Here is a 26,581-nt window from a genome sequence, read left to right as displayed (position 1 = left end):
GTTATTCCCCAGAGCGAAATCTGAATCAATACCTTCTCTACCTCATCTCTGTTCTCCATCTCTTCAATATTCTCCCATCTCCATCTCCCCCTGTACTCCTTCACCTCATGTCTTCCTCACTCTCTCTTTCAATCTCCCTCCCTCTGTTCCTCTGCCCAGTAAAAGGCCAAACTGTGACAGGAATTCTAATAACGCCGCTCAGCTCTCCACACACTGGTTCTCACTCTCTCTACACACACACACACACACACACACACACACACACACACACACACACACACACACACACACTACTGTCGTCAATTCACAAACCCTTTTCACAAACATGGCCTGCGTACTTCAGCTTCGTCTTGGCAGAGCAAAGATCGGTTTTCACCGACGCCAGCAATGTTTAGATGCCAGGTTTCTGTCAACTGCGACGCTCTGTGATCACTTATTTTGTGTTGCTGTTATTTCTGTCTATGGTCACTTTTGTGTTTCTCTATTTATAGGTTTTAAAACAACACTAGAGTGTTCTTAGAAATTAGAGTGAGCTGAAATCATGACATCTATATTAGAGATATTATATAGATATTATCGGCCGATATTAGGCATTTTCAAACTATCGGTATCGGCATTTATAATGGCCGATAAATGAATATTTAAAAAATAAAATAAAAACAGACGAAACACCCTTCAACCATGTTATGAGTGTTGGCGTTGCATAGTTTGTCCACCAGAGGGCGCTCTACAACGTCCCTCTTGGCAACACTCGTGTTTAACCGTTTAAGTTTCATATCTTAAGTTTGTATTTTTATACATTTTATTTATCAGAACTTTAATATATTTTGATGTTCCTCTGTTCTGTTGTGACAATAAAACAAACAAGTTATTATCATATTATGTTAGTGAGGACTCATAAATAACTACAAATAACTAATGTTAGGGAAATCTGTTTATGTTTTGTTACATATTTCTGGATTTTCTTTTAAAATATATATCGGCCGATATATCGGAATATCTGATTTTTTTATCACCAAATATTTGTATCGATATCGGCCTTAAAAATCCTTTATCGGTCGGGCTCTAATCTATATATAAAATAAATAAACAAAACATTTTTTTTATTCAATGTCTGTCTAGACCTTTGGAGTGGAGCATATGACATATTGTTGAGTAAGGTTATGTTCCAAGGTTTGATTGTTTTGCGTAAATGTCATTGTGATTGGGACTGAACAGAACCTGTTAAGTTTCTTCTGCTCTCTATAAAAAGTAATTTGCCTTACTTAGCCAGTTAGCTAGTTAGAGTAGACCCTTGTCTAGTCTTCCTGTCTAAAGAAGGTAAGATATGTCAATGACATCATCTGTATTGTGCGATTGACCATATTAAAGGTCCCACTTTATGCTCATTTTCAGGTTCATACTTGTATTTTGGGTTTCTACTAGAACATATTTACATGCTGTTCAAAAAACACTATTTTTCTCATACTGTCTCGGCTGAATTAACCTATATTCACTCTTTGTCTGAAACGATTAGTTTTAGCACCTGTCTCTTTAAGCCCCCTTGACGGAAAAGGCCAGTCTGTTTCTTCTTTCTTTCTTTCTTTCTTTCTTTCTTTCTTTCTTTCTCTCTCAGTTTTTCTACTGTGTGAAGTTTTTGGACTTTTTCTCTTCTGCCTCCTATCTTTGGGGAAGTAGTAGTTAAAGGGAGCTTAAGTGATCACCACTGGCAGAGGATTTTGTTATCAAAGGCTGTTAGCAGAATGTTTGTAAGGGTCCTGGATGACACATCACATCTTCTTGCAGCACCTTTGAATTGATGCCTTCTAGAAACAGGTTTAGTTGCCAGAAAATATTCTTTTTCAGTATAAGCAGCTCAGCAGCCACATGGATGATATAAGGATATACATTAGTTTAATCCAGCATTCTGCTCTACAATACTCACCCTGTTATTATTTTCTTTCAATGATCACTCTGGTGTCCTGTAGCTCTTTCTTATGTGCTCTAGTGCCACTTTCTGCATGCTTCCTGTGAACCAAGTGACAATTTAAAGGCAATTTTACATTTTTGCTCACATTAATGGACATCGTAGTTTTTGAATGATGAAATATGCATGAAAGCAAGGATGTTATATTCTGCAAGGAAAGTAAATAAACAGTAAGGGAACAGAGGGAAGAGGTGGCGCTGTTTTCAACTGCCCATCTGCCTGAAGGATTTCCCAGAGTCTCACAGCCTCAGGCAGGAAGCAGACAAACATTCAGCTGCTGTTCCCTCTTGTTATTCTCCCCGTTGCTTCCATCTCATGCATGTCTGGTCTTTTTGTTCCACTTACCTTTAGCATTTCATATCCTCATTGACTATTCCCTTTCCTGTCGCTCCCATGCTGTTTTTGGGTGAATTTAAGGAGAAGCTTGTTTGTGTTGGTGTGTTTGCTCAAATGTGGAACTTTTTTGTGCATTGTGTTGTATCTATATTCTGTATGCTGAGGATGACTCCAAGAGTTCAAAGGCTTGTCACCACAGATCTGGGTTGCTTGCAGTCTTTTTGTCAGGCATGTCTTTTGTTACGTAACACAAGCACATATCTCCTTTCTCCCTCAGACAAGGCAAGAACAGAGTGGGACAGTGTTGGTTTCAAATCTGCCTGTGATACACACTCAAGCCCAACGCTGGTTTCAAAGTAATCTCAGTGCTGTTGTCATGCTCATTTAGAGGCAGGAATTCTCACTGAGGCTGATGTGACGATGTCGAAACCCCTTCTGTAACTAACAGAGAAAGAAATGTAGAGAATTAGGAAATTAGACTAGAGGGAGACAGTGAAAAGAAATTTGAGAAATGATGGAGTTCTCTCTTCCTCTTTGTTTCTGTCTTGATAGCTCTTTTTAAATTTGTATTTCTTATTTGTACTTTCTGTGCAGTGTTAATATGGCAGTGCAAAGACAAAAACAAACACAATACAGAGTTGCAGTCATATAATTAGAGCTGAAACAATTAGTCGATTTACTGATTAGTCAATAATATGTCTTTTTTATCTAGCACCATCGTCAGTTCAAAACCTTAAATTTGGTTTATGACCAAATACTCTCAAAATGAATTACATTGTCATCAGCCTCAGTTGTGCTTCGTGTCAGTGCTTGTTTGAGCCATAATAAGTTTATTCATATTAATTAATTAATTCAAAGTAAAAACACGATGATTTGTATTTAATTTATTTTTCGATTTAATTTTGAGATTATGAAATTAAGACTTTGGACTTTAAATTTGGAGAAACAACTGTTAAACTAATCTCGAGAATGGTAACCTCTGCTCCTCCTCCTCCCCCACAGGTAGCCTATAATGAGGTGACAGCTTGGTGAGATCTTTTGTTTAAGTGAGAGAGACAGTGACCAGTGACCGCATTGTGATTAGTTATAATTAGAAAAACTTAAGTTTAAGATTCTGTTGAAAGTCAACCACAGAGAATTTATTTCTTTTATTTTTTGCCGTAATAAATCCTGAATATTTCGAACGAAGCATAAGGATCTCCGCAAGGGTTTATTTTCACAAACGAGTCACAATCCTCCTCCAAAAGGCGACAATGGAATGAGAAAATGAGTGAAGGAGTCGTCATAACAGTGCTAATTAGCAAATATTAGCATACTCACAACTAAGATGGTGAACATGGTAAACATGCCACCTGCTAAATATCAGCATGTTAGCATTGTCATTGTGAGCATATTTACATTCAATACAGCCTCACAGAGCAAGAGACAAGCTAGAATGGCTGTAGACTCTTGTTTAAGATAAAATGCCAAGAATTCATGTTCCAGCGTCTCGTGAATATTTGCTGGTTTTCTTCGTCTTATATGATACTGAAGCTAAATATATATGGGGTAGTTTGGACTGTTGGACTTTATAGTAAGCGTTCTAGTTTTTGTTTGTCGTCTGAGTAGTAGGCTATTGACCAATCTAGAGGATGGATACCCGAACCGAGCCCGACGGGACAGATTCGGACAGATATTTAGAAATGAAAAAAAAAGAAATATTGGCTGTTTCCCTTTGGAGACTTAATTTTTGTCAGACTGATAGCCAATGAGTTGTTATTGGTTGCCGTCCTACATAAATATGAGTTCTGGTTCATTTTTTATCAAAAGTTTGGAGTTAGTATTTATTTTTCTGTGAGTCAGATGAGTTCATTGAATCTGTTCCTTGCTGCCTGTTGGTCAGGGAGACTTTGTGGTAGAGGGAAGATGAGTCATCTAATGCAGAGGAATCACAATTAGACTTCACGTCAGGAGAGACACCAATAACAACAATACGATACACATAACCAAGCACCCAAACAAACAAGCAAGCCATTCTGTGCTCATACTAAATACAGACGCATGATGAGGTGTTCTTTTTAATATCAAAGAAGATGACTGTTGTACTCATTCAGACATGCAAACACAGTTCAGCCATCTAATACACACACATACTGCAAATATAGACTCATATGAATGCATTAAAACACACACGCAAACACTGTCTCTGTATTTCAGCAGCAGGAAATAGAGACAAGACAGAGCCCTCAGCTCAGGCGGGGAAAAAAAGACTTGCACTGGTGGTTTCCATGGAAACTGTCTCCCTTTTACTTTAGGGGGAGGGCAAGCGACTAGTGGATGAGTTAGGCCTACATTTAAGGTGGCTTATGGACAGGGTGGGAGGGAATTTAAGGTGGTTTGAAGTGTGATTTTACATCTCAAGGATGAGAAGAGTTGTTTGAGGTAATAGCAGTGCAGGAGGTTTGAGCAAACGGTAAAGCAGCAGACCTAAGATAATTGCGGTGTGCACTCCTTTCATCTTGGGCTGCACAGTCAGCATGCTCAGCAGCCAGGGCACACCACACACTGTACACATTCAGACACACATTCACACACAGATTATTGTGTTATTACAGCGTGAGGGGATGATGCCACAGTGTCATGCAGACCAAATCATCAACACGGTCTCACGGCAGTTCGTGAAATGGTCACGTTATTTTTAATCTATTGATGTGTACACGGACACGTTTATGTTGTTGTTTTTTTCGTGGTGGTAGGCACGTTTTTTAAACTAACTGTAAAAATAATAGAGCTGAGGTACAGATACCTAAACATTATTATTATCAATACCTTTCTTGGAGGAATATAAACTTTTTTTTTACGGGTCTGTAATTTCCAAATTTGACAAATTATTTAAACATAGGTGTATTTTCTCACACCAAGTAAATGTTTAAATAAATAAATGGCGTAAATGGCGGTTTGTCTCAAGCATTTTCTTTATAATAAGAACCAAATCAGATCAGTTTTTTTCAGGATACGTTATTTATTAGATAGAAAATTAGTGTTATCAACACGTCCTTCTACAAAATTCATCTTTCAGAAGAAGAAACCAAAGTTCTCAAATATGAAATGTTATCTAAACACAAGCAACCGAAAAGGAACCTTGCCGAAATAAAATAGTCTAAAATGATCATGGTCCTGATTTAAAAAAGAAAAAAAAAAGATTTAAATCAGGAACCACCTCATCAAACAATAAGTAATTTTTAAATTTTTTCACCAGTACTTTGTATTGTTTTTGCCCAGAGGAGTTGGTGTGAGTGGGGTTGAGGGAATGACTGTAAATCTAGCCGGGCAATTGAAGCAAATACTCAGCGGCCTACTTTGCCATTTTTTGGCGTTTTTCCATTACATGGTAGCCTACCTGCTCGAGTTGCCTCGACTCGGCCGCGGTGCCCCGTCCTCCTTTTTCCATTGCAGATTTAGTACCGCCTCATGCGTGAGGTGAGCGTGGCTGGTCGCCATAGCGCCGCCGCAGGAAACTGCCGTGACCTAACGCGACACACACACACAGAACGTCAAAGGTGTGTTGTTTTGATTCTCAGCATGTGGCTGTTTGCCAGAAGACATGTTTTGTTTCAAAAGAAGCTGGAGGCAGCAAAAAAAAAAAAACACAGCTGGCTAAACTATTTAAAAATGGAGGGTTTGTTCAGGACACCCTCATCTGTCGCTAGCAATGATGACGCAGTGATTAGTGATGATTCTCTCTGACCAATCAGTAGTCTGCAGGTTTACACATCACCTTTTGGTATCGCCTCAGCTCGCTTGGAACCTCGACGGAGGTGATACTAAAAAAAGTACCTGTTAGCAGGTACCAGGGACCTTTTTTCATAATGGAAAACCAAAAAAGGCGAGTAGAGTCGAGGTGAGTCGAGCAGGTACCATGTGATGGAAAAACGCCATTAGACACAAACACATTTGGGTTGATATTGAGGTTTGATAGTAGTGTTGCCATTGGTTATGGCGTTGCCCAGTGATGATAAGTTTTTGACCTGTGCAAGCTGGAGATTGGAAACAGAAGCATCACACCTAAACTTCCCGCCCCACCTGTCGCCGCCACACACCTTTCCATGCAAATTCAACGCCCAACACATCCTTTTTTATTCTCCTCACCAAGAGTGCTCACTGCTTCCTACATGCAGTGTGTGTGTGTGTGTGTGTGTGTGTGTGTGTGTGTGTGTGTGTGTATATATATGTGTGTTTGGGGGGGGGGGGCTGGGTGTGGAGCCTTGACCAAGGGCACAGGACAGAGAGAAGGGAGTGTGGTGGCTGAAAATTCCCCAGACTCTTTCTGTCTGTAAAACAAAAGAAAACAATAGCCAAAATTTGATAAAAACTCCAAACTGTGTGTGTGTGTGTGTGTGTGTGTGTGTGTGTGTGTGTGTGTGTGTGTGTGTGTGTGTGTGTTATTGTGTGTATTTGTGTTTTATGCTCAGGGTCATCCAAGTCCCTTGTTGTTTGCATATTTGTTATCTTTTTCAGTCAGTTTGACACTTGTATTCTTCTACTTTCGTCAGCTTTTCATGATTGCATGAAAATGCCCATATATGGGCATAGTCATGAATTTCATGAATTACACTCTTTAATACAAGACATGAGGATGAATTGATATGGGGAACGAAGATCAACCTTTGAAGAACACTTGCTGATGAATGCTTATCAGAAGCGCTGTATTTCTAGTATATGTCCGAGTAGGAGGGGAACAGCTTGGGCAGATGGACTGTTACTGTGGGTGTGTGTATATTCTTGTATGTAAGCGGAGCCTTTTGTAGTGCAAGGTCAATTCCCTTGTTGTGCTCTTTATACCTTAGTGAAAGCTTAATGTTAAAGCTGAAAACCCTAACATCCTGGATCTTCCATACATCAGCAGAGGGAGCTCATTATAGTGCACTGTATTAACCCAGATCTTTTACGATGGAGAGAAGAGAGCTAAATCAGCAAAGGGATGAATGAATTGAGGAGGGAACAGAACCAGAGGAGGTAGAGGAAGAAACAATTAACAAAACAGCCATGGAAGCCATCCAAGGCGAAAACGAGTGGGTGGGTGTAAGGGAAAAAAGAGACAAACACAAAGTAGTATGGTGAAGGTATTGGGCCTTGAAGTATTTGTGCACACGAGAAAAGGAGGAGACTGAAAGAAAGAGAAGGCCTGATGAGATGTGTCCGACGATTTAGTAAATGTTCTTTACCTCCTTCCCTGCTTTGTATTGATGTCTGTGTTGTGATTCGTGTCTCCATGAAAAAGCCACTGCTGCAGATCGAAGTGTTGTCTGTCTATTAAAGGAGCACTTTGGGAGCGTCTAGCTGTGAGCCCTGAGATTCATGTTGTCTGCCCTCGGTGGTTCAATTTAGTGTCTACATTCCTTCTCCTGCTCTCAGCGTAAACTGACTTCATTTCCCTCATCTGTTTTCTCTTTCCTCTCAGAGCTGCCCTATGGCTGGGAGAAGATAGATGACCCCATCTACGGCAGCTACTATGTAGAGTAAGTCTCCCTGTTGACTTTGGTTAACTCAGCTGCTCTGTAGTAAAACAGGAAATGCATTTCTAAGGTTTACAACGCCTCATTATAAATTATAAATGACTAAATTCTCATTTCTTCTTTATGTCTTACTGCTCATTTAACTTTTACAGCGAAATGCTTGTCTGTATGGACTACCAAGAGAATGCTGCTGAGAAAAACCTGCTCACCTGGTCAAGATAATCTAATCTGTTGCATTACAAACATACAGTATTGGCATCTGTTTAATTTGGAAGTACATTACATTTTGTTTTCATCCAAACCAAATTAGCTGTGATTGAAGTATAATGAATAGTTCCTGAGAGGACAGTTTTGGGATCTTGACACTTTTTCTTACATTTGGTTTTAGTTACAAATTCTTTGGGAAAATTAAAACATTTGACATGCAAGACATAGGAACAATCATAAGATATGACGTATTGCTATATTTCAAACTAGCCAACAGTATATGCAGTAGCCGAGTAGTGGAACTGACACCACCTAAGCAGCTACCCACCATCTTACACAGGTAGAAGTTGATAGCTACTGTAAAGGGACTCATATTAACATAACAGTGTGCACCAAAACAATGAGCAGAAAGCAGCTGAAATTTGGACAAAAAGCTGTAGAGCTAGACTTGTGATTTTCAGTAGGATCTGCAGGACTAGCAACCCTTTCTCTCAACAGGGAGTCATTTGACTCAAGATGACACAACATGCTCAACTTTTTAACACACTGAAAGGCACCATTGTTCTGAATGAACACTTTTGGTTTTTAAGTACATTTTACCGTTAATAGCTTCTAACTTTGGTAACATTTTGAATGCAGAACTGCATTGTGGAATTGTTATTTCTAACTTAAAGCTTTGAATGATCCCTTTTCCAATTATTTCTAATGCTGCATTGTATTTTCAGTCATATCAATCGAAGGACTCAGTTTGAGAACCCAGTCCTGGAAGCCAAAAGACGCCTAGAGCAGCAGAGGCAGATGCAGAGCCAGGGACTCTCCGCTCTACCACTGCCCACTATATACAGAGGTACACATGGAATACTACTGTATGTGCAGTACTTAAATCAAAACATGCTGACACATTCATATACTTGCACAAATATGAAAATGCAAGGACTGCTGAAAAGACACACAGACACATGCCCTTGATCTTCTGGCCATCTAGGGCCCCCGAAACTAATGTGCTGATAGATTTTTTTAATTATTTGTAAATTCTCCCTGTTGTACAGATGGTTTATATTTAACACTGTGCATTTTTTCATCGTTTTCCTAACCAATCTCTCATAGAGCGGGCAGTTTCATGACTATTTGACCAGGCAGATGCACAATGTCACTGTACAGAGTCAATGTACAGAGTCGAATGGAGATTGTTGGCGGTGCTGGGGACAGAGAACATGCTCGCCCTGAGGCCCCTAGTGGGCTAATCTGAGTATGAGGACATACTAGACCAGTACATAATGTACGGCTTCATCTGAGTGAAGACTTCATATCTCCTATGAGTCATCTTATCAGGAATCAAGGCAAATGTGTCTTTATTGCTGCTTTTGTATTAAGAAAAAAATACAATAGGTTCATTCAGCACTGAAAAGATAATTTCAAACTTTAATTTCAATGTCACAAATCCAATGTACATGGTTTCAAAATATCAAGAATATATGAAATCATGAAAATCATACTTCAAAACTTTCCGTCCCTTCAGAGAAGCCATTGTTTACGAGGGACCCAACTCAGCTGAAGGGGAACTTCCTGTCGACAGCCCTGCAGAAGAGCAACATGGGGTTTGGCTTCACGATCATCGGAGGCGACGAGCCTGATGAGTTCCTGCAGGTGAAGAGTGTAATACCAGACGGACCCGCTGCTCAGGACGGAAAGATGGACACAGGTAATTATGTGTACCAACGCAGCATTTTGACAACTGGTTGAGAAATAAATCGAGGTTTAAAAAAACTACAAGCTGTCACCACTGTCACAGCTGCTACCCTAATACTGTGTTGCTTAAGCACAGCCTCATTATTCACCTCAACATCATGGACCTTAATTTCCTGCCAAATCAGATCAAGTGCAAATACATTTTGCTGGCAGAGTTTCAATTTCATTGAAGCAGGTTTTTACCTACTTGTTGGGTCATTTCTATCAACATTTTTATACCTAAAATGCTAGGGGAGTGCAGTAGTGTAAATTCAGTAAATTTGGTACTGCAGTGTATTTTTGCATCTGCCAACTCAGAACATTTCTTAGCATAAGCACTAGTGCTTGGTTAGTTTTATGGCTTTAGCTGGCAAAGGTCACCAACATGGACCCAAAATCATATCCATACAGTCTCTGTTTGTATCTTATCTGATATTTTAATTTCAGTGATGATAGTGATGAATTCAATTTAAATGTAAACCAAATTCTCACAAAAGACAATATAGAGTCAATATATTCCATAAGACGTGAGTGTCTCAATAGCGGTTCTCGTGACTTACGAAGAAAGCAGTAACCATTCGGTGATATTCTGTGGTCTTGATGTCCTACAGAGATTTTGCCAACCAAAAGAAATGGTTGTTTTCATCCAAATTAAGCACAGCACAGGCTACTCTTTTCTTAAACCTTCATCTACCAAGGGATGGACACATATTGATGGGCATATACAACATACAAAAGAAGACACAATACTCGCTCTGTAAAAAGAAAATAGCTCTCTGTATTCATTAAAACCTGAAGTTTGGGCCTTGACCCTGCTTCATGAAGGCCCACAACTCTTTTCTTCCTCCTTATGGTTCCTCCATTTTTGTTGCCAGCATTTTGTATTTAGCTGTTTGTGCTAATGTTCTTGAATATTTCACAAATACAACTCAAGCTCAGTTGATGAAATTCTTTGAAGTTGTTTATTGAATGTTAAAGCACATCTTAGAAATGAGTAACTCAGATGTGATCTGTTAGAGGTTTCTGTATCCCCAGAAATATCAATTCATCTTAAATGGGGACATTGTTGGCCCTTGGTGGCATATTTGGGGTGCCCTATATTTGTGCCTGTAGCACTGTGTGTCCCAGACAAGGACTTCAGTTTCCTTTCAGCACACTCTCTGTCCTCTGTGAGTGCACTATAACGTTCTGCTTTTAATGGGAATAACTGACACCGGCCCACACAACACATACCTTATTAGGAGATTCACTTCGGCTTTTACAGCGGCATTGCAGGTGCAATACACGAGCACCAGTGGTCATGGTATTATCACCAGTGCCATGAAATTGTCCTATATTTTGTGTTTGTGCTTTGATTCATGAAAAACAGGTATATCTGTAACATCCACTCAAGCACTAATTCAGGCTCACATGGCTTACTTAGTGGTTAGAGAGGCCGTGCTATAGTATATGTGGAAGGTTAACCAGTGTGTTTTCATTTGCAATATTTTTGAGTAGACACCAAATCCCTACCTGCTTCTTTACTCTACTTGTATGTTGTTTTGAATGGAAGTATCAGTTAACATTCTTACATGGAGAGCAAAATACATGAAGAGTATTCCATAGGTTCAATCTCAAAATCCTCAAGGTTACAAAGATTGATTTTAAAGTGTTCATATTATGCTTTTTGGCTTTTTTCTCTTTCCTTTATTGTGTTATATATCTTTTTTGTGCATGTTATAGGTTTACAAAGTGAAAAAGCCCAAAGTCCACCCCAAAGGCACTTACCATCTCCAACAGTAAACACTGTTCACAAACTGCTCCAAACAGCTCTATTGTAGTCCAGCCTTTACTTCCGTGACAAACGTGCGTCACTTTGTAATAGACGTTACAATGCTCGCCTAGCTGCTAGCGTGGCACGCCCTCATACTCTGCTTCTGACTGGCTGGTAGTCCTTACCTAACTACTGAGCATGTGCGACTCCCAACAAAGATGGTACAGAAGTGAGATGCCTCACTCTGTAGCTAAAACAGAGATCTCAACACACAGGGTGAAATGAGCTGCAGCAATGTGCAGTACAACAAAAATATGGTGTTTTTTGAAAATTAAACCATGTAAACCTATTCTGGTACAACCTCTAAATACAATTATGAACCTTAACATGAGAATAATATGAGCACTTTAAGCTTTGACAGAAACAAACCTCAGTCATAGTGGCTATGCTCATGGGTTCAGAGAAGGAACGACTATATGAGGCTTAATGTGTGCTCTGCTCTGAACCTGTGAGCTGGCCCCATGCCTTGCACGGTTGGTGCCTAAACTGCTCATTCAGAGCTCATTTCAGAGCTGGGAATCCTCCTTCCTACTCTCAGCTCCTGCACTCTGCTTTTATGTCTCTCTCTCTCTGCCTATCAGTTTCTCTTTTATCTGGAATCCATCTCTTTCTATGTTATCTCCATCTCTCTCTTTGTCTCTCTAGCTTACCCTTTATTATGCTTCCTTATCTAACCATGTCATCTGACACTTCTCCTCTGCTTTCAGCCTCAGTGTATTTCATCCCCTTTCTATTTCTACATCTCTAGTTTTTCTCTCTCTTCATCCCTCTATCCTGGTCTGTCAGCCCTTTCCTCTCTCTCTGTTCTGATTTTTCTCTCTCTATCCAACTTGCTCTTCTCCGCTCTGTGACATTGCCAGAGCTGCTCACACACATGCATGCACACACACATTCACACTCACGCATGCACACGGTCACAGAGTCACACACAGGCACTCCCTGGCTGAGATTAGCCGGCCTATTTGAGCTGTGCGGCATTGCTCTTAGGGATTGTGTGTGATTGTGCATGTGACATGTATGGTGTGTTTATGTGTGTGCACATGCTTACAGGAGTGTGTGTATGTCTGCATGTGTGCATGTGTGACAGAGAGTGCTTCCAGAAGTGTGAAATAGAGGATTTGAGGCAGCTGCATTTGTCATGGGGCTGTGACTTTAAAGCTGAAATCCATAACTTTCCGCAAGTTCAAACTACAGCAGAGATGACAGTGTATCTAGTGTTGCATTTGTGAAATTGTTTCACCTTGTTGTTATTGGTTCGCAGAAACAAATGTCACCAACCCACCTGGTGAGGTGAAAATGAATGTAAAATTTAGTGAAGTGAGGAAATATAGGACAGATAGCATGGCCACTGCTAGACAGGCCGGGTGTGACCTGACAAAGACAACTTTTCTGGCACACAAGATCATAAACAATGATACACGATTTGCATTTTGGTCACTAGCCTAACAGAGAGATGCAACATAATACAGTATTGCATCATACATGAGCCAATACTCAAAACTGTTACTACTGTGTGCATTCAATTAAATACTTGAGATTTTCATGATTAAAGTCTATGTAAATGCCAGTGTGCACCAGATGGTTGTCATATTCACTGAGGCACACCAAGCAACTGCCCCGTCTCTCGCTCACCTCGCTGTCTCACACATGCACAAGATTGCCTGCACTGGCAGTGAACTGATATTATATTCCTATGTGACACTTGAGAGGGGACTGAGTGTTTTTTCTGTATTGGTACAGTACAGCATGTCCTGATGTGGCTGTGATTTGATGGCTGGATTTATGGCAACAGAGGGTGACAGGTTGTGTTCTTGCTGCACAGTATGTTTACACATGAACCACTGAGACCAGATCACATGGTTTGTGTAAAATGTAACATACTGTAGTGTGACTGTGACTGAAGCTGTTGCTTCCTTCCTATCTCTTTTCTCTTTAGGTGATGTCATTGTCTACATTAATGACATCTGCGTGCTCGGCACCACACACGCCGATGTGGTCAAGCTTTTCCAGTCCGTACCAATCGGTCAGAGCGTGACCCTCGTGCTCTGTCGAGGCTATCCTCTGCCCTTTGACCCCGAGGACCCAGGTGGCGCAGCAAGCACCTCCCTGACACCCATCGGCATGGAACACCGCCCCCTGGTGGTGAACGGCCGTGGCAGTTACGACCCCTACCTAGAGTATCTGTCGTTGAGCTCCCAGCTGCCTCCTCAGGCTCTGGCCCAGGCTGGAGCCCCTCACCCCGGGGACACACATCTGGATGGCTCATCCCTGCCGCCCACCACACCCGGTTCGGCATCGGCACTCACGCCTCACGACGACAACGTGTCCATGGCCTCCTCTGGGACTGCGGGGGTCGCTGGGGCAACAGCACAAGGGGCAGAGCTTCTGACAGTTACTATGGTGAAAGGGGCGGAGGGATTTGGGTTCACCATTGCCGACAGTCCCACTGGTCAGCGAGTAAAACAGGTAATGTGTCATGATCATCTGTACATCTCTTAATTTACTTTTTAGACCATGAATAGTCCAGAAATGAAAGGGTTCAGACCTGTTTGATGTGTATTTTACTGTCTCTTTTTCAAGAATGAAATATGTTCTTTTAACAGTTACATCTCAGTAGTCAGCTAAACTCAGTGATCGAGTTGAGTTACACAATAAGGCATTGAGGCAGAATCAAAACAGCAGGTCAAGGTAAATTGAATTCGGTAAACAGCTTTTTAAAGATTGAGATAATAAGAACAAAGTGAGCTCAGCCTGTGAAGGATTTTCTGTCTATTAATATAGTAATAAATGATTGAAAGTCTAGACTGTCCTAAATCAGCTATGGAAACCTGGCTGTAAGGAAAAGATAAATTAGAGAAGATGAGTTGCAATGATGTGACAGATGCTGTTTCTCATCCCTGTTGTATTTGTACCTTAAAAACAAATCTGCCTGTGGACTTGTTACTGGTGCATTTTTCTTTGTTTCAAGAATTTTCGACAAACAATCTTCAGGTCAATATCTTGTAATACCGGTAAGTCAAAATAGTGCAATTGGCTGGTCGTGTAAACCTTGGCTTTGAAAAAAATGGTTTTGGAAAAAGATGAAATAATCTCACCTAATTGGTAGAGTGTTAGATGCATAGGATTTTAGGGACCAACAATAGGTGACTCGACTGGTTTGGAGATTTTCTTTTGCAGAATAAGGGGGAAAGCATGAACTAAGTTCCCTTGATACAAAAATAACTCATATTCTGGTATTAAGTCTAATCCAATTGTATTAATTATGGTAGACAATAGAGGTTTTGTGTTTATGTGGTAATTTGAAGGTACCACAAAATCAAATCATAGCGAGTCAGATTGTGTGATGGTGGGTGTGTTTTTGCGGTGCAGGTGCTGGAGCCAGGCTCCCAGGGAGCGTCAGGGCTGATAGAGGGAGACCTGATCCTGGAAGTGAACCAGCAGCCAGTGGCTGCAGCTGGACATGGACGAGTGGTGGAGATGCTTAAAGAGTGTCCTGTGGGAGCTGAGGCTACTCTTCTCATACAGAGAGGAGCAACAGGTGAGACACAGACTTGTTTCTTTCCTGTTTGTCTGTTTGTGTGCTTGGTTATTAGTTAGATATTCTAGTACAGTTTCATTCTTTCTATTGTCCATTCATAAGGATTACAAGGAAACTTGTAGATAACACAACTAGTGCCAGTTAAACCAGATATAGTATAGATTCATAATAAATGAAATGACATATAATAAAGTTTATATTGTACTTTTTGATGGATATAGCATATTTATTTTGTAATGACAACATTTGTTTGGGGTTGTATACATTTAATTTAGTTTCTCAAGACAGTCAAAGTAAAATAATTTCCAATTCTTTAATACCTGGTCATTGTCCTTTATCTATCTATTTATGTCAGCAGTGTTGGCAAAAATGATTACAGCACAATTAGTATCAAAGTGGCAATTTGGTACCTTTCAAAGGACCAAGATAATTTTAGCAAAAATAAAGAAGGCTCCAGTGCAAGATCAACTGCCCAGCTAAATATAAGCTGTCTTCTGATGAGATGCACAAATATCATGTTACTGTGCATCTTCAACCCCAGCTGCAGCTTTGCAAGAGAGGAGTCAAGTAAAGTTGACAGTGAGAGCTGAGAGAGCAAAAGAGATTTTGATTATGATAATGTTGAGAGCCGTTCTATTTTAGAACACATTTAAATCACAGTGGCCCCTTACTTGGATTTTATTCAAATCTCTAGATGAGACTTTATTTTTGGAATATTAAATAGTTTAGAAGCTAGAAGAAGAATTTTGTCTGGGGCAAAACTGGCTAAATTGTATTATTTTTTTAAATAACAGTGTAATAGCTCAGGATTACTTATAACCAATAATTTCTGCATGTTGGTTAAGAAAAAACAAAACCTAAATGTTCCCCTTGGGGAAAGTAGATCATTGCAGGAGCAAACCGCCACAGGACATATTATGAGACACAAGAAAAAACAATATTTTGTTTAATGTATTTTATAGGTTATGGAATACACAGAAATATTAAAGATCAGAGATCAGTGTAAGCAGATGTCTTAGTAAGTGTTGTGGTGTCACATCATGTGTTAGTATTTTCTAAATGCGGCTTTATCACCAACATGTCATCAACGTTTTCCACTGGAACGGGAGCAACACAAGGGATTTAACAAAGGAAAGTTTTGAGATACAACAAATCAGAAGCTGGTCAAATTTAAAGTGCAGTGGAGAGTTGGGAACATTGCTGTGGGGAAGCGGTTTCATTTCCACTGGGGCCACTCATCTTCAAAATAAATGCAGTTATTTTAATGTACTAACTCTGGACAGAAATTACTGTAAAGAGTGGTTTCTAGCTGGCAAACAAGCTGAACTGATGTTGGTGTTTGGCTACCTGTACTGACTGTATTCTAAACCCTCTGAAATGATGATGCTTGGATTATACAAGCATCTTTTTCACTGTGTTTAGGTTTTTAAATGGTCTTTTTTGATGTGTTGCTGGTTTAAATGAAACAAAGAGAAAATATGAACCAAAAAGCTCTAAACAAGCAAACAGTCCTATTTGTAATCTTCAATGTTGCAATCTTCAAATACTCCACTATATATTGATTCACTGATCAAATATGATTTATCTCTGTGTGTGATTGAGTGTCCTTCTGAAAAACTATTTTCATCTGGATTTTATCACAATGGCACAATGTTTCCTTCTTCACCCACTTGAATTTTAAGAAAATATTACATTTTGAATTGTTGTTGTTCCACAATACCTGTCCAATGTTGAATCCCTGAAGCAAGCTCTGCTTGTAATGAGCTGATGTACACCAGCTCAGCGTTCAGCATTGTACCTTCCTCTTGTAGGGAAAGGAGGAGATGACCACATGCCCTCAATCTCAGAAAATATTTCAATGAGGGTTATAACATACAGAAAGGAGGAATGAGGGTGCCTGGGTGGCTCACCTGGTGGAGCGTGCACCCATGTACAGAGGCTCGGTCCTCGCTGCAGCGGCCGTGGGTTCGGTTCCGGCCTGCGGCCCTTTGCTGCATGTCATTCCCCCTCTCTCTCCCTTTTCATATCTAAGCTGTCCTGTCAAATAAAGGCCTAAAATGCCAAAAAAAAGAATCTTTAAAAAAAGAAAAAGAAAGAAAGGAGGAATGAGAGAGCATTTCACAGTGTCGAAGTTTGAAGTGCAGTTATTGTGTATTCCCATTTTCCCTCTTATGCTATTTTCTACAAGATTGGCCAGCTGTGAGGAAATTAAATTGCACAGTGAAAGCTTTATTTGTTTGACATGTGCTCTTGCACTGATTCTCTAAAAAGTGTTCTGGTCACAGGGTCAAAATTGGACTTGATAATTACTCATGGCTGCCTATACCACTGAGCCCTTGGCCACGTGACGAAAAACACACACACTCAACCCCACAATGATTACCGAACTGCACCGTTCAACAGCCTGGGTGAAAGCTAGGGGAGTTAACAACAAAACAATAAAGATACAAAGATCATAAGTTCACCGTTTGCTTTTGATGTGCCACCCAGCAGCTTTGCCCTTCACATTGTAATGCTCATTTAGTCATTAACGTCTATAGTTTGTCTAGAGATAAATTACCAGGAGTGAAGAGTTATTTTGCGTTGTTTCTGAGATGAGAACAGAACAATAAAGAGGAGTTATAGATGCACTCTCTTTTGCATTGATCCTTCTTCATGGATTGTATCTAATTAGGGATGAATCAGTCTCATATGCAACATCAGGTTTAATTGAAGTGTGACAGGAATTACTATTGCAGACCAGAAAAGCAATCAAAGACATTAGCACTTAGTGATCCTGATACATCAGATCTGATCTGATGTAAGCTGCTGCTGTGGGTTTGTTGATTTTCACCAGTCCTGTTGTAGCCAGTCTTAAAGTACATTAGTAAAACTTATTGGAGATGTATTGATGAACTGTTGCCTCATCCTAGTGAATTGATTGTGTACTGTTTGTTGTTCAGTGAATTATACTCAGTCAGTTACGTGGAAGCTAATAAGTTCTACTAAGTCTGTGCTGTGCACAAATGACTCGTGTCTTCAGCAGGAATAGAAAAGCAGTAACTGTGTATGTGACTGCACGTCAGCATGCACAGATGTGTACATGAGCAGCTGAGATCAAATGTGGTGCTGAGCAGTCAAGCATCTTATGACCATGCAGTGCCACCATCTGCCACCTGGTGGTTAACCTTTGCAAAGACATACACTCATGTTTCGCTGTCACAAATCCTTAAAAAAGGATGCTGAAATTTCTACACACAGATTAACGCATCATCACATGTACATACACATATCTGTAATCAAATGTACACACATACACACAGCTTGCAATAGAAATCCTTCTAAATGCTATGCTGAATTTGCCAAATTACATCCCTTCCCCCAAAGATGCCATATCTTCCAACCTCACCAGTTTCTATCAAACAACTCAACACAACGGCCCCACAGGGACTATCAGCCTGACACACCAGGAACCTCTCTGACTCTCTGTGTGTTGCTCTCCTCGCTGCAGGGTGAAAGAAAGGACAAGGTCCTTTACAATGACTCCGATGTGCAAAGTGTCAGGAATACTTAAGCATGTTTGTGTTCACAGACATAGGATTTCTGTGCAGAACATCAATGGAATTTAGCTTGCACAATTCAGATGTGAGACTGAGAGCATCAGTGCTTTGTGTGTAACAGACAGGGTGTTAAGACTTCCACTGCATGTGTGAGTGTGTTTGTGTTTGTCTCTGTTTCTGACTCTGTGTCTGTGTCTGTAGCGTGGGCACTCTGCCAGAGTTCCACTGAGCTCTGGTCGTGTTCACAGCTCCGTCCCCTGACATCGCAGTTTGAAGCGGAGCCAACCACAGACTAGAGACATTTTGCAGCACCAATGAGGATGCAGATCATGGCTGTGGGGAAAAAAAGGGTGTCAGGCTGCAAAAGCCAATCAGGCTGATCTGAATGCCATCCAGAACTCAGCAGGCTAGTCTGTGAGGCTGGCCTGCCAGACTGTCTGACCACTGACTCCAGAGAGAGGCCACGTGAAGCCTCTCTACCTAATCATTCATTTGTAATTCATCAGCATTCATACGAGTCTGCCACACTTCTGGCATATATGCTGATGAATTGTATTAGCATTTAAATTAAGCTTAAATGCCTCTGCGAAGATGACGCTCCTCTTAAATATGAGTGGACAATTGCTTTGTAGCTCATACTCATTTCCTTCAGTGGGTCATAAAGGAAGGTTTCCTGAAAATGAGTTATTAGAATTCCTGGGCTTCCCTTAAGGCCCGTATTCCCTGCAGAACGTGATTATTAGCCCCAACCTCCCACAGTGCCGTCCCTCTGTTGCTACTACTGTACTGAATCATTTCAGCACCACGAACAGTTCTTCTCAAAGCTCCATTCATGTTCATGCGTGCATGTATGGGGAGGATGTTTTTTCTCTTCTAATCATATTCTTGTGTCTTCCTACACGCTCAAAGACTCAACAGAGACATTTATTTTCAAAATGGGAAAGATTTCCATGTAGAAAAGATGCTTTACTTGAGACGAATGGAGGAGGGCCGTTGTTAAAAAATGTGGGAAAATAAAAGATAAAAGTGTAAGGAATGACAGAAATGAATTAATTTTCATTTTCTTTTGTCTTCACATGGACTGGCAGTGATCTATAGTATTTCATTTCCGTCAAATCTCCCCTTGTTTGCTGATTTTGATGGAAAGTCCTGCCATTCTGCTCCGCTGCTGAGTTCTCTGGCCATCATCTGAGGAATCTAAAAAGCAGGCGGATGTAGTTGCAGAGTAATTCCGTAAATATATTTTATCCGGTGCTCTCTGACATTTCTCAGGAAATTTCATTAACGGAATAAATATGAAATATATAACCTACCAGGGTTCTCTAAAGTTTTACAGTTGCCCAGGTCTGTTAAAGGATACATCAGGGATGCGGGAGTTTAGCATGCTTTATGAGTGTGTCTATGTGCTTCTATCCACGTGTTAAGATTCAAACTGCATGTTTATACAAAGCAGCCATTGCATGTAATCCCCCCCATGTGTAAATGTATGCATTTGGGTCTCGGCAGCATAAATGTATTGTATTTCTTAGATTCAGTGGAGTCACAGAGGAGTGGTGTTGATGAAATAGTTTTTGTGATGTAGAGTGCTCACTGCTTCCTACATGCAGATAAAATGACTTGCAGAGAAGTGTGTGTGTGTGTGTGTGTGTGTGTGTGTGTGTGTGTGTGTGTGTGTGTTGGGGGAAGGGGGTCTGTGCTTTCGCCTGCAGCTAATGATGTAATTATGTTGAAAACAAATGCAACAACCAAACCTGTTTTGGTCCTTTAGAGTTACACAAACAAAGTCAAAACAGAGGAATATGACAATAGCAAACTGAGATGTTTTCTTCGCGTTAAAGTGCTCATATTATGCTTTTTGGCTTTTTCCCTTTCTTTTATTGTGTTATTTATCTTTGTTGTGCATGTAATAGGTTTACACAGTGAAAAAGCCCAAAGTCCACCCCAAAGGGACTAACACTGTTCACAAACTGCTCCAAACAGCTCTATTGTAGTCCAGCCTTTACTTCCGTGACAAGTTTGTAACACGTTATAATGCTCGCCTAGCTGCTAGTGTGGCACGTCCTCATACTCTGCTTCTGTCTAGCTTGTAGTGCTGACCTAGGTACTGCGCATGTGTGACTCCCAACAAAGATGGTACAGAAGTGAGATGCCTCACTCTGTAGCTAAAATGGAGAGCTCAACACACAGGGTGAAATGAGCTGCAGCAATGTGCAGTACAACAAAAATATGGTGTTCTTTGAAAATTCAACCATGTAAACCTATTCTGATATAACCTCTAAATACAATTATGAACCTGAAAATGAGCATGATATGAGCACTTTAAGGGAAGATGTTTTAACATTTGTATCAAATACCTCATGTATAAAAATACGTTGCACATAGGTTCCATTATAGTTTGTTTTTTGTCTGTATAGTTGTAATTGTATTTTATCTGCATTTTTGTTTTGTAAGAATCCGACAGATTATCCGAGTCTGCTCTCTGTAAACTGCATTTTCTCTTTTTTCCTCAGGCCACATCTCTCCGTGGAAGGGCTCCAAACAGGTACAATGATTGAAACAAATATGTTTCTGCTTTTGTGTGTGTGGCTTCGACTGAAAGAAAAAAAGAGACAGGGAGAAAATGTGCGTCTCTGAACCAAATTTGTTTGTTGAAGCAGAGAGGTAAAATTGTAACGTGTAGGATTTGTCATTGGACTGTGTTGCCTCAGAGGTGTTTGGCTTTTTGCTTTATTGTGAAATGAGCCAGACTGTCGTTACCTGCTTATTGGTTTGATCACATCAGATCTCACACCTCACCAGCTGGGGAAAAGCTCTTCAGATTTGTACATAAACTGCAGCTGCTTATACAATCAACACTCATTCATGGTATTAGAAAGAATATTCGGACACAATAAATCTCATTTCATTTAGGTTCACACACTTTCATGATAATACATTCTCTATCATTGTTTAAGTCTGATGATCATCTTCCATCATTAAGGTTACCTGACCTTCATTTCTGCACATAGTAGGCCTTGAATTTGTTTGTTTAACTTCACTGTCATTCATTTTTAGATTTGAAAACAACGTTCATAGAGATAATTCATCACCATAAACACAAAGCTTTTTAGTTTTTTTTCTACACATATGCTAATATTAGTTCTTACAGTATATCTTGTGTTTACATACATACTGCAGGTCAGTGCTGTATAGTATTTGTTATATAGTTTGTTGCTTTGTTGTTTTCTCCTGCCCGCATGGTGCAGTAACACGTGGGCTGTTGCCAGCATTGTCTGCCATGAGTTAGTCTCGCTTTGCCAGATCTCCAGCCTGCAGCCATACAGTCTTGGATCTCCACAGCACTGTGGAGTAAGGTCTGGCTACACCACAGATATATTTTGGGTCGTCTTTTGCGGCGCTAATTCCCGGGCGCAGCGACGGTGGCTCTGCAAAATATTCTCAGAAATTAAATAAAAATATTGAATGAAGTTAAATGTTCACATAATAAAGTAACGTAAGCTATTTAAATTAGCTAGATTGTGGTAATTATTAAATACACTCTCAGACAGCCGCATCATTGGCCTTAGCTCTGAAACAGCTGAGCAAATCACTGATGCATGACAACAACAAATGAAGAGATTCTTTTTTAGAAAATCATGTTGTTGTTGACGTGAACACACTGATACAGATACAGAATTACTTATAATTAATTTATAGAAATATGGATGCTGCTTTACTGCTAACTACAATAAACCTTTTTTTATGCGGATTTGAAGCACATTTACTGGTTGGAGAGTGTTTAATAAATCATCTTGTTTACATTTTGAGCATTATTCTGTTCGGGTTAGGCTTGAAGTACTTTATTTCTTCTTTGACAAAATTATCAGATTGGCAGCCAATTGACGTGCCAGAAACACACGTAGTTCTCAGACTTCTATTCTTTGCACTAAAATACCAAAAAGTTGCTTTACACTGCCTCATTTAAAGGGACCTCCCACCGATTTGCGCGTCTCCTTCCACCTGTGCATTGTGTACTTCGCTCTGGGCACCAAAATACAGGCAATAGGCAGTAGGTGCTGCCTGCGCTGGTCGTTAACAAAAATAGGGCCCCATATCGTACATTTAAAATCTGTTGTTGGTGTTTTCCTTGTAGTTGCCTGACCAATGGGACCCACATGGAAGCCCCCAAGCAAACCTGTCCGGCCCAGTTTTGCCACCTGGCATGCCCTTCCCAAACCAGCCACAGCACCGCACATCTGTGCCGGACTCCACCGAGGGCTTCGATCTTAACAAACCTGACCCCTATGACCTTTACGAGAAGTCGAGGGCTATCTATGAGAGCCGACGTGAGTACTGAAACTTGCACATAATATGGTGATTTGAAATGAATTAAAGAGTCAACCTTTAATGTCTTTATTTGTGTCTCAGGTCCAGAGTATGAAGAGGTGGAGGTGCACCTGCTGAGGGAGAAGACCGGGTTTGGCTTCCGCATCCTGGGGGGAGACGAGGCCGTGCAGGCTGTGAGTCCGGACGCCCGTGACAAGGCTCGTATGGGACGGGCTGGACCACACATATTTTTTAACTTCATACACACCAACCTCGTCTGACCTGCACATAATCTCATCTCACACAGTTACACACATTTGACCAACATCTGCTCCACACACACACACACACACACACACATACACACAAGCGCTGCTTGGGTTTCTCACACTGCCCTAACTGCTCAGTACCTCCCATACTGAAGAAACGCCTTGCTAACTTGTCCACATGTAAAACAGCATGCAAACTATGAAACAGAAGAATGTGGCAGAAGAAATATTTAAGGTGGAAAAATGTTACCATGACCCAAAACTAATTTCCAACCTGGAAAAAGCAATTACTGAGTGATTCCACAGTCTCTGTTTCATTGTCTTCACCTTCATCTATGCTGCTAATATTGATTGTCTTTGAACAGATTGTTATTGGCGCTATAATAGAGAACACTCCCGCAGAGCGAGATGGGCGGCTTCAACCTGGGGATGAGCTCATTTCTGTGGATAAAAATGTGGTGGCTGGGAAACCGCACAAATACGTAATAGACTTGATGCACGCAGCCGCTCGCAATGGTCAAGTCAGCTTGACTGTGAGAAGGAGAGTGCAAATGCCTGGTGAGGACTTTAAGCTTTTTTTGTTCTTTTGTTCTTTTTTTTTTGTTCACACGTAACCAAGACTGGAGAACGTGCTGCACATTTCACTGGCATCAAATAAAGAAAAAGAGACAACTTGGACAGGACACACATGCTGACAATTTGTGTGCAGGATCAATGTGTACTTCTCAGCCACGCATCTTTTCTGTGGCAGCAGATCATACATACATCTATCCAAGGGCACACAATCTAAATCTTATTTAAATATATGAGGATCTTTTGTAAAAACAACGAAACACCAAGCTTTTTTCTGAATTTTCAGTATTAACTCTGTGTGCCACAGACAGTGTGCACAGAATTGTGCACCAGCGAGCGTGTGTGTGTTTTGACCAACAACACAATGATAACCTGGTCGGTTCACAGCAACACAGTTAAGGCAACTAAGAGTGAATCCTTTAGCCATCCTTTAGCCTGTTATTGTACAAACATAGAAACACTGTTCAAGAAGAGCAGTAATACACTGGCTTATATTTAATGTGTATCACTGATGCTGCGATTTAAACAGACTGTGTTTTACCTGTGTAGTAGACTTGTGAGTGATCTACTGTGTATGGTGCATGGTGGATACAGAATTGCCGAAAACGTTTGTACACACTCTCGAGCACAGCTGTTGCTGGTTGACATGTAAAACAACTTAAGCAGGAGGTGTTCAGTGACCATCCAGTGTGTTCAATATTGAATATTGAGAAATTTACTTTTAACTTTTGGAGGCATTTAATGACATGTCACTACACATATAGTTCCATTTTTCATATATATATATATATATATATATATAATCATGTATTGCATGGGGCGATGTCACACTCCTATCCTTGTTCATTTTAGGCACTGCAGCAGGCTCTGTGGTTTGTGTCTTTCTAAATGCAGTGCAGTTGCAAGGTCATACATACACAAGAGTCAGACCTGTCAAATGACAAACGGACAAGCTAAATTTGACTTTGACACAATGTCCCTGCGAGAGGTAGAGAAGTGCACTCTTGCAGCAGTACATTCTGCAGAACTGGAATTTCTCCATTGGCTACAACAGAAATTTAAAATGAATAGCCACTGAGAGTAAATTGGTCATGTTTTACAGTAACATAGCTGCTGCTTTGACTCATCCTATCTCCTCTCTTGCTTCCTTTCCTCCAGGTGAACTGTGTCCTGTGAATGGCCGCAGCCCCGGCTCTGTTTCGACACAACACAGCTCCCCACGTAGCGATGCAGCCTCAGCTTCGGGCCCTGCAGCGGTCATCGTCCCAGCTGCCACCTCTCCTCCAGAGGGTTCTGCTCTGCAAACTAGTGATGTGGTTATTCACCGCAAGGAGAATGAGGGCTTCGGCTTCGTCATCATTAGCTCCCTGAACAGACCGGAGAATGCCACCATCATCAGTAAGTTGTTTCTGTCTGGAGCCCTAAAGGTTGTTACTGAACACAAATAGTGATTTGCAAATACTGATGGCTAAGGATCCTAAGGGTGGTGACTGTCCTAGAGTGATTGTTTGCAGGGTTTCAATTTAAGTATTATATATTTTTTTATAATGATTTTAAATATATTTAAAATATGTTAAAGTATTTATAAGACGCAGTGGTGGGATGTAACTATATACATTTACTCAAGTACTGTACTAAATTTGAGGTACTATATATTTCAGAGAGAAATATTGTACTTTTTACTCCACTACATTACTCTGAAAGATTTAGTTACTAGTTACTTTACAAATTAAGATGTTTGCACACAAAACACATGTAGTTAATAAAATGCAATGTTTTGTTATAAATTAAACTACCCAACAATATATAGGCCTACAAGGACAGCTGAAATAATTGGCCCAAGTTGATTGAAAGAACTGTTTTGATCGTTTCCGGTTTCTAAAATGTGAGGATTTTTCAGCATTGAGTACTTTAAGTACATTTTCCTGATGATACTTACATACTTTTACTTCAGTAAGATTTTCAATGCAGGACTTTTACTTATAATGTAAATGATCTTAATACTTCTTCCACCACCACTGTCTTGTTAAATCGTTATTGTCATTTCTGTTTGGTGACATTGCTTCATAAGGAATAGCAATATTTGGAAGTGTGATTTTTTTTTAAAAGCGGCTGTAATGTTCAAAACAATTTCATAACAGGTAATGCTCAGGTTGCAATAAGATTCTAAATGTTATTCTCTCCGCTTCAAAATTGAGTTCTTTCAGTGCTGTTTTGACATCTTTATTCTAAATTGCCATTGACAACCACCTTGTTATTGCCTGTTTCCAGCTGTGCCCCATAAAATAGGACGCATAATTGAGGGCAGCCCTGCGGACCGATGTGGGAAGCTGAAGGTGGGCGACCGGATCCTGGCTGTGAATGGACAGTCCATCATCAGCATGCCGCACGCAGACATTGTCAAGCTCATTAAAGATGCTGGGCTAACAGTCACACTGCACATCATACCAGAAGAGGGTGAGTGTTTGTTTGTGACATGAAACCACATTTTGTTACTGTTTTCCCCTTAACAGAAGAAAACTCTCTGAAGTCAGTCTGCTTTGTCTTATATGAATATATTTTATCTTACTTGGCCAGGGAAATCCTTACACACAAAATGCATCAGTCTTCTGAAGTAAAAATATAGTTTCAGGAGCACAAGATTAGGAGGAGTTGTGTTCCCCAATTGTTTGGTTATGGTGACGATTGAACATAATCTTGGCATTTCAGCCTGAACTACATTTTAGAGTCTTCTCATTCTGAGCATTAGAACAAGGTTAAAGGCTACAAGGCTCATATAGCTTATACAGCAGATAATTAGTTATGATAAATA

At 40.4% G+C, this 26,581-nt stretch overlaps 1 protein-coding gene across 12 annotated transcripts in view; it reads left to right on the top strand.

Moving 5' to 3' along the window:
- The window catches only part of LOC116063068 (membrane-associated guanylate kinase, WW and PDZ domain-containing protein 2-like), an 81,984-nt gene that overhangs the window by 48,808 nt on the left and 6,595 nt on the right, over positions 1 to 26,581 (top strand). For 8 of the 12 annotated variants that reach the window (XM_036002737.1, XM_036002742.1, XM_036002740.1 and 5 more), the window contains 11 exons: positions 7,743 to 7,800; positions 8,730 to 8,851; positions 9,524 to 9,706; positions 13,482 to 14,011; positions 14,915 to 15,083; positions 21,133 to 21,164; positions 22,755 to 22,947; positions 23,030 to 23,145; positions 23,562 to 23,754; positions 24,928 to 25,167; positions 26,041 to 26,226. In XM_036002737.1, the coding sequence (XP_035858630.1) occupies positions 7,743 to 7,800; positions 8,730 to 8,851; positions 9,524 to 9,706; positions 13,482 to 14,011; positions 14,915 to 15,083; positions 21,133 to 21,164; positions 22,755 to 22,947; positions 23,030 to 23,145; positions 23,562 to 23,754; positions 24,928 to 25,167; positions 26,041 to 26,226 (2,022 nt within the window). The remainder of the gene's footprint in view (positions 1 to 7,742; positions 7,801 to 8,729; positions 8,852 to 9,523; positions 9,707 to 13,481; positions 14,012 to 14,914; positions 15,084 to 21,132; positions 21,165 to 22,754; positions 22,948 to 23,029; positions 23,146 to 23,561; positions 23,755 to 24,927; positions 25,168 to 26,040; positions 26,227 to 26,581) is intronic. The other 4 variants (XM_036002738.1, XM_036002739.1, XM_036002747.1 and 1 more) reach the window with 1 other exon arrangement.

This window comes from Sander lucioperca, chromosome 7 (assembly GCF_008315115.2).
Source record: "Sander lucioperca isolate FBNREF2018 chromosome 7, SLUC_FBN_1.2, whole genome shotgun sequence".
In the NCBI taxonomy this organism is placed as follows: Eukaryota; Metazoa; Chordata; class Actinopteri; order Perciformes; family Percidae; genus Sander; species Sander lucioperca.
The sequence above is the reverse complement of the archived record's forward strand: the minus strand, read 5'-3'. Positions and strand labels throughout refer to the sequence as shown.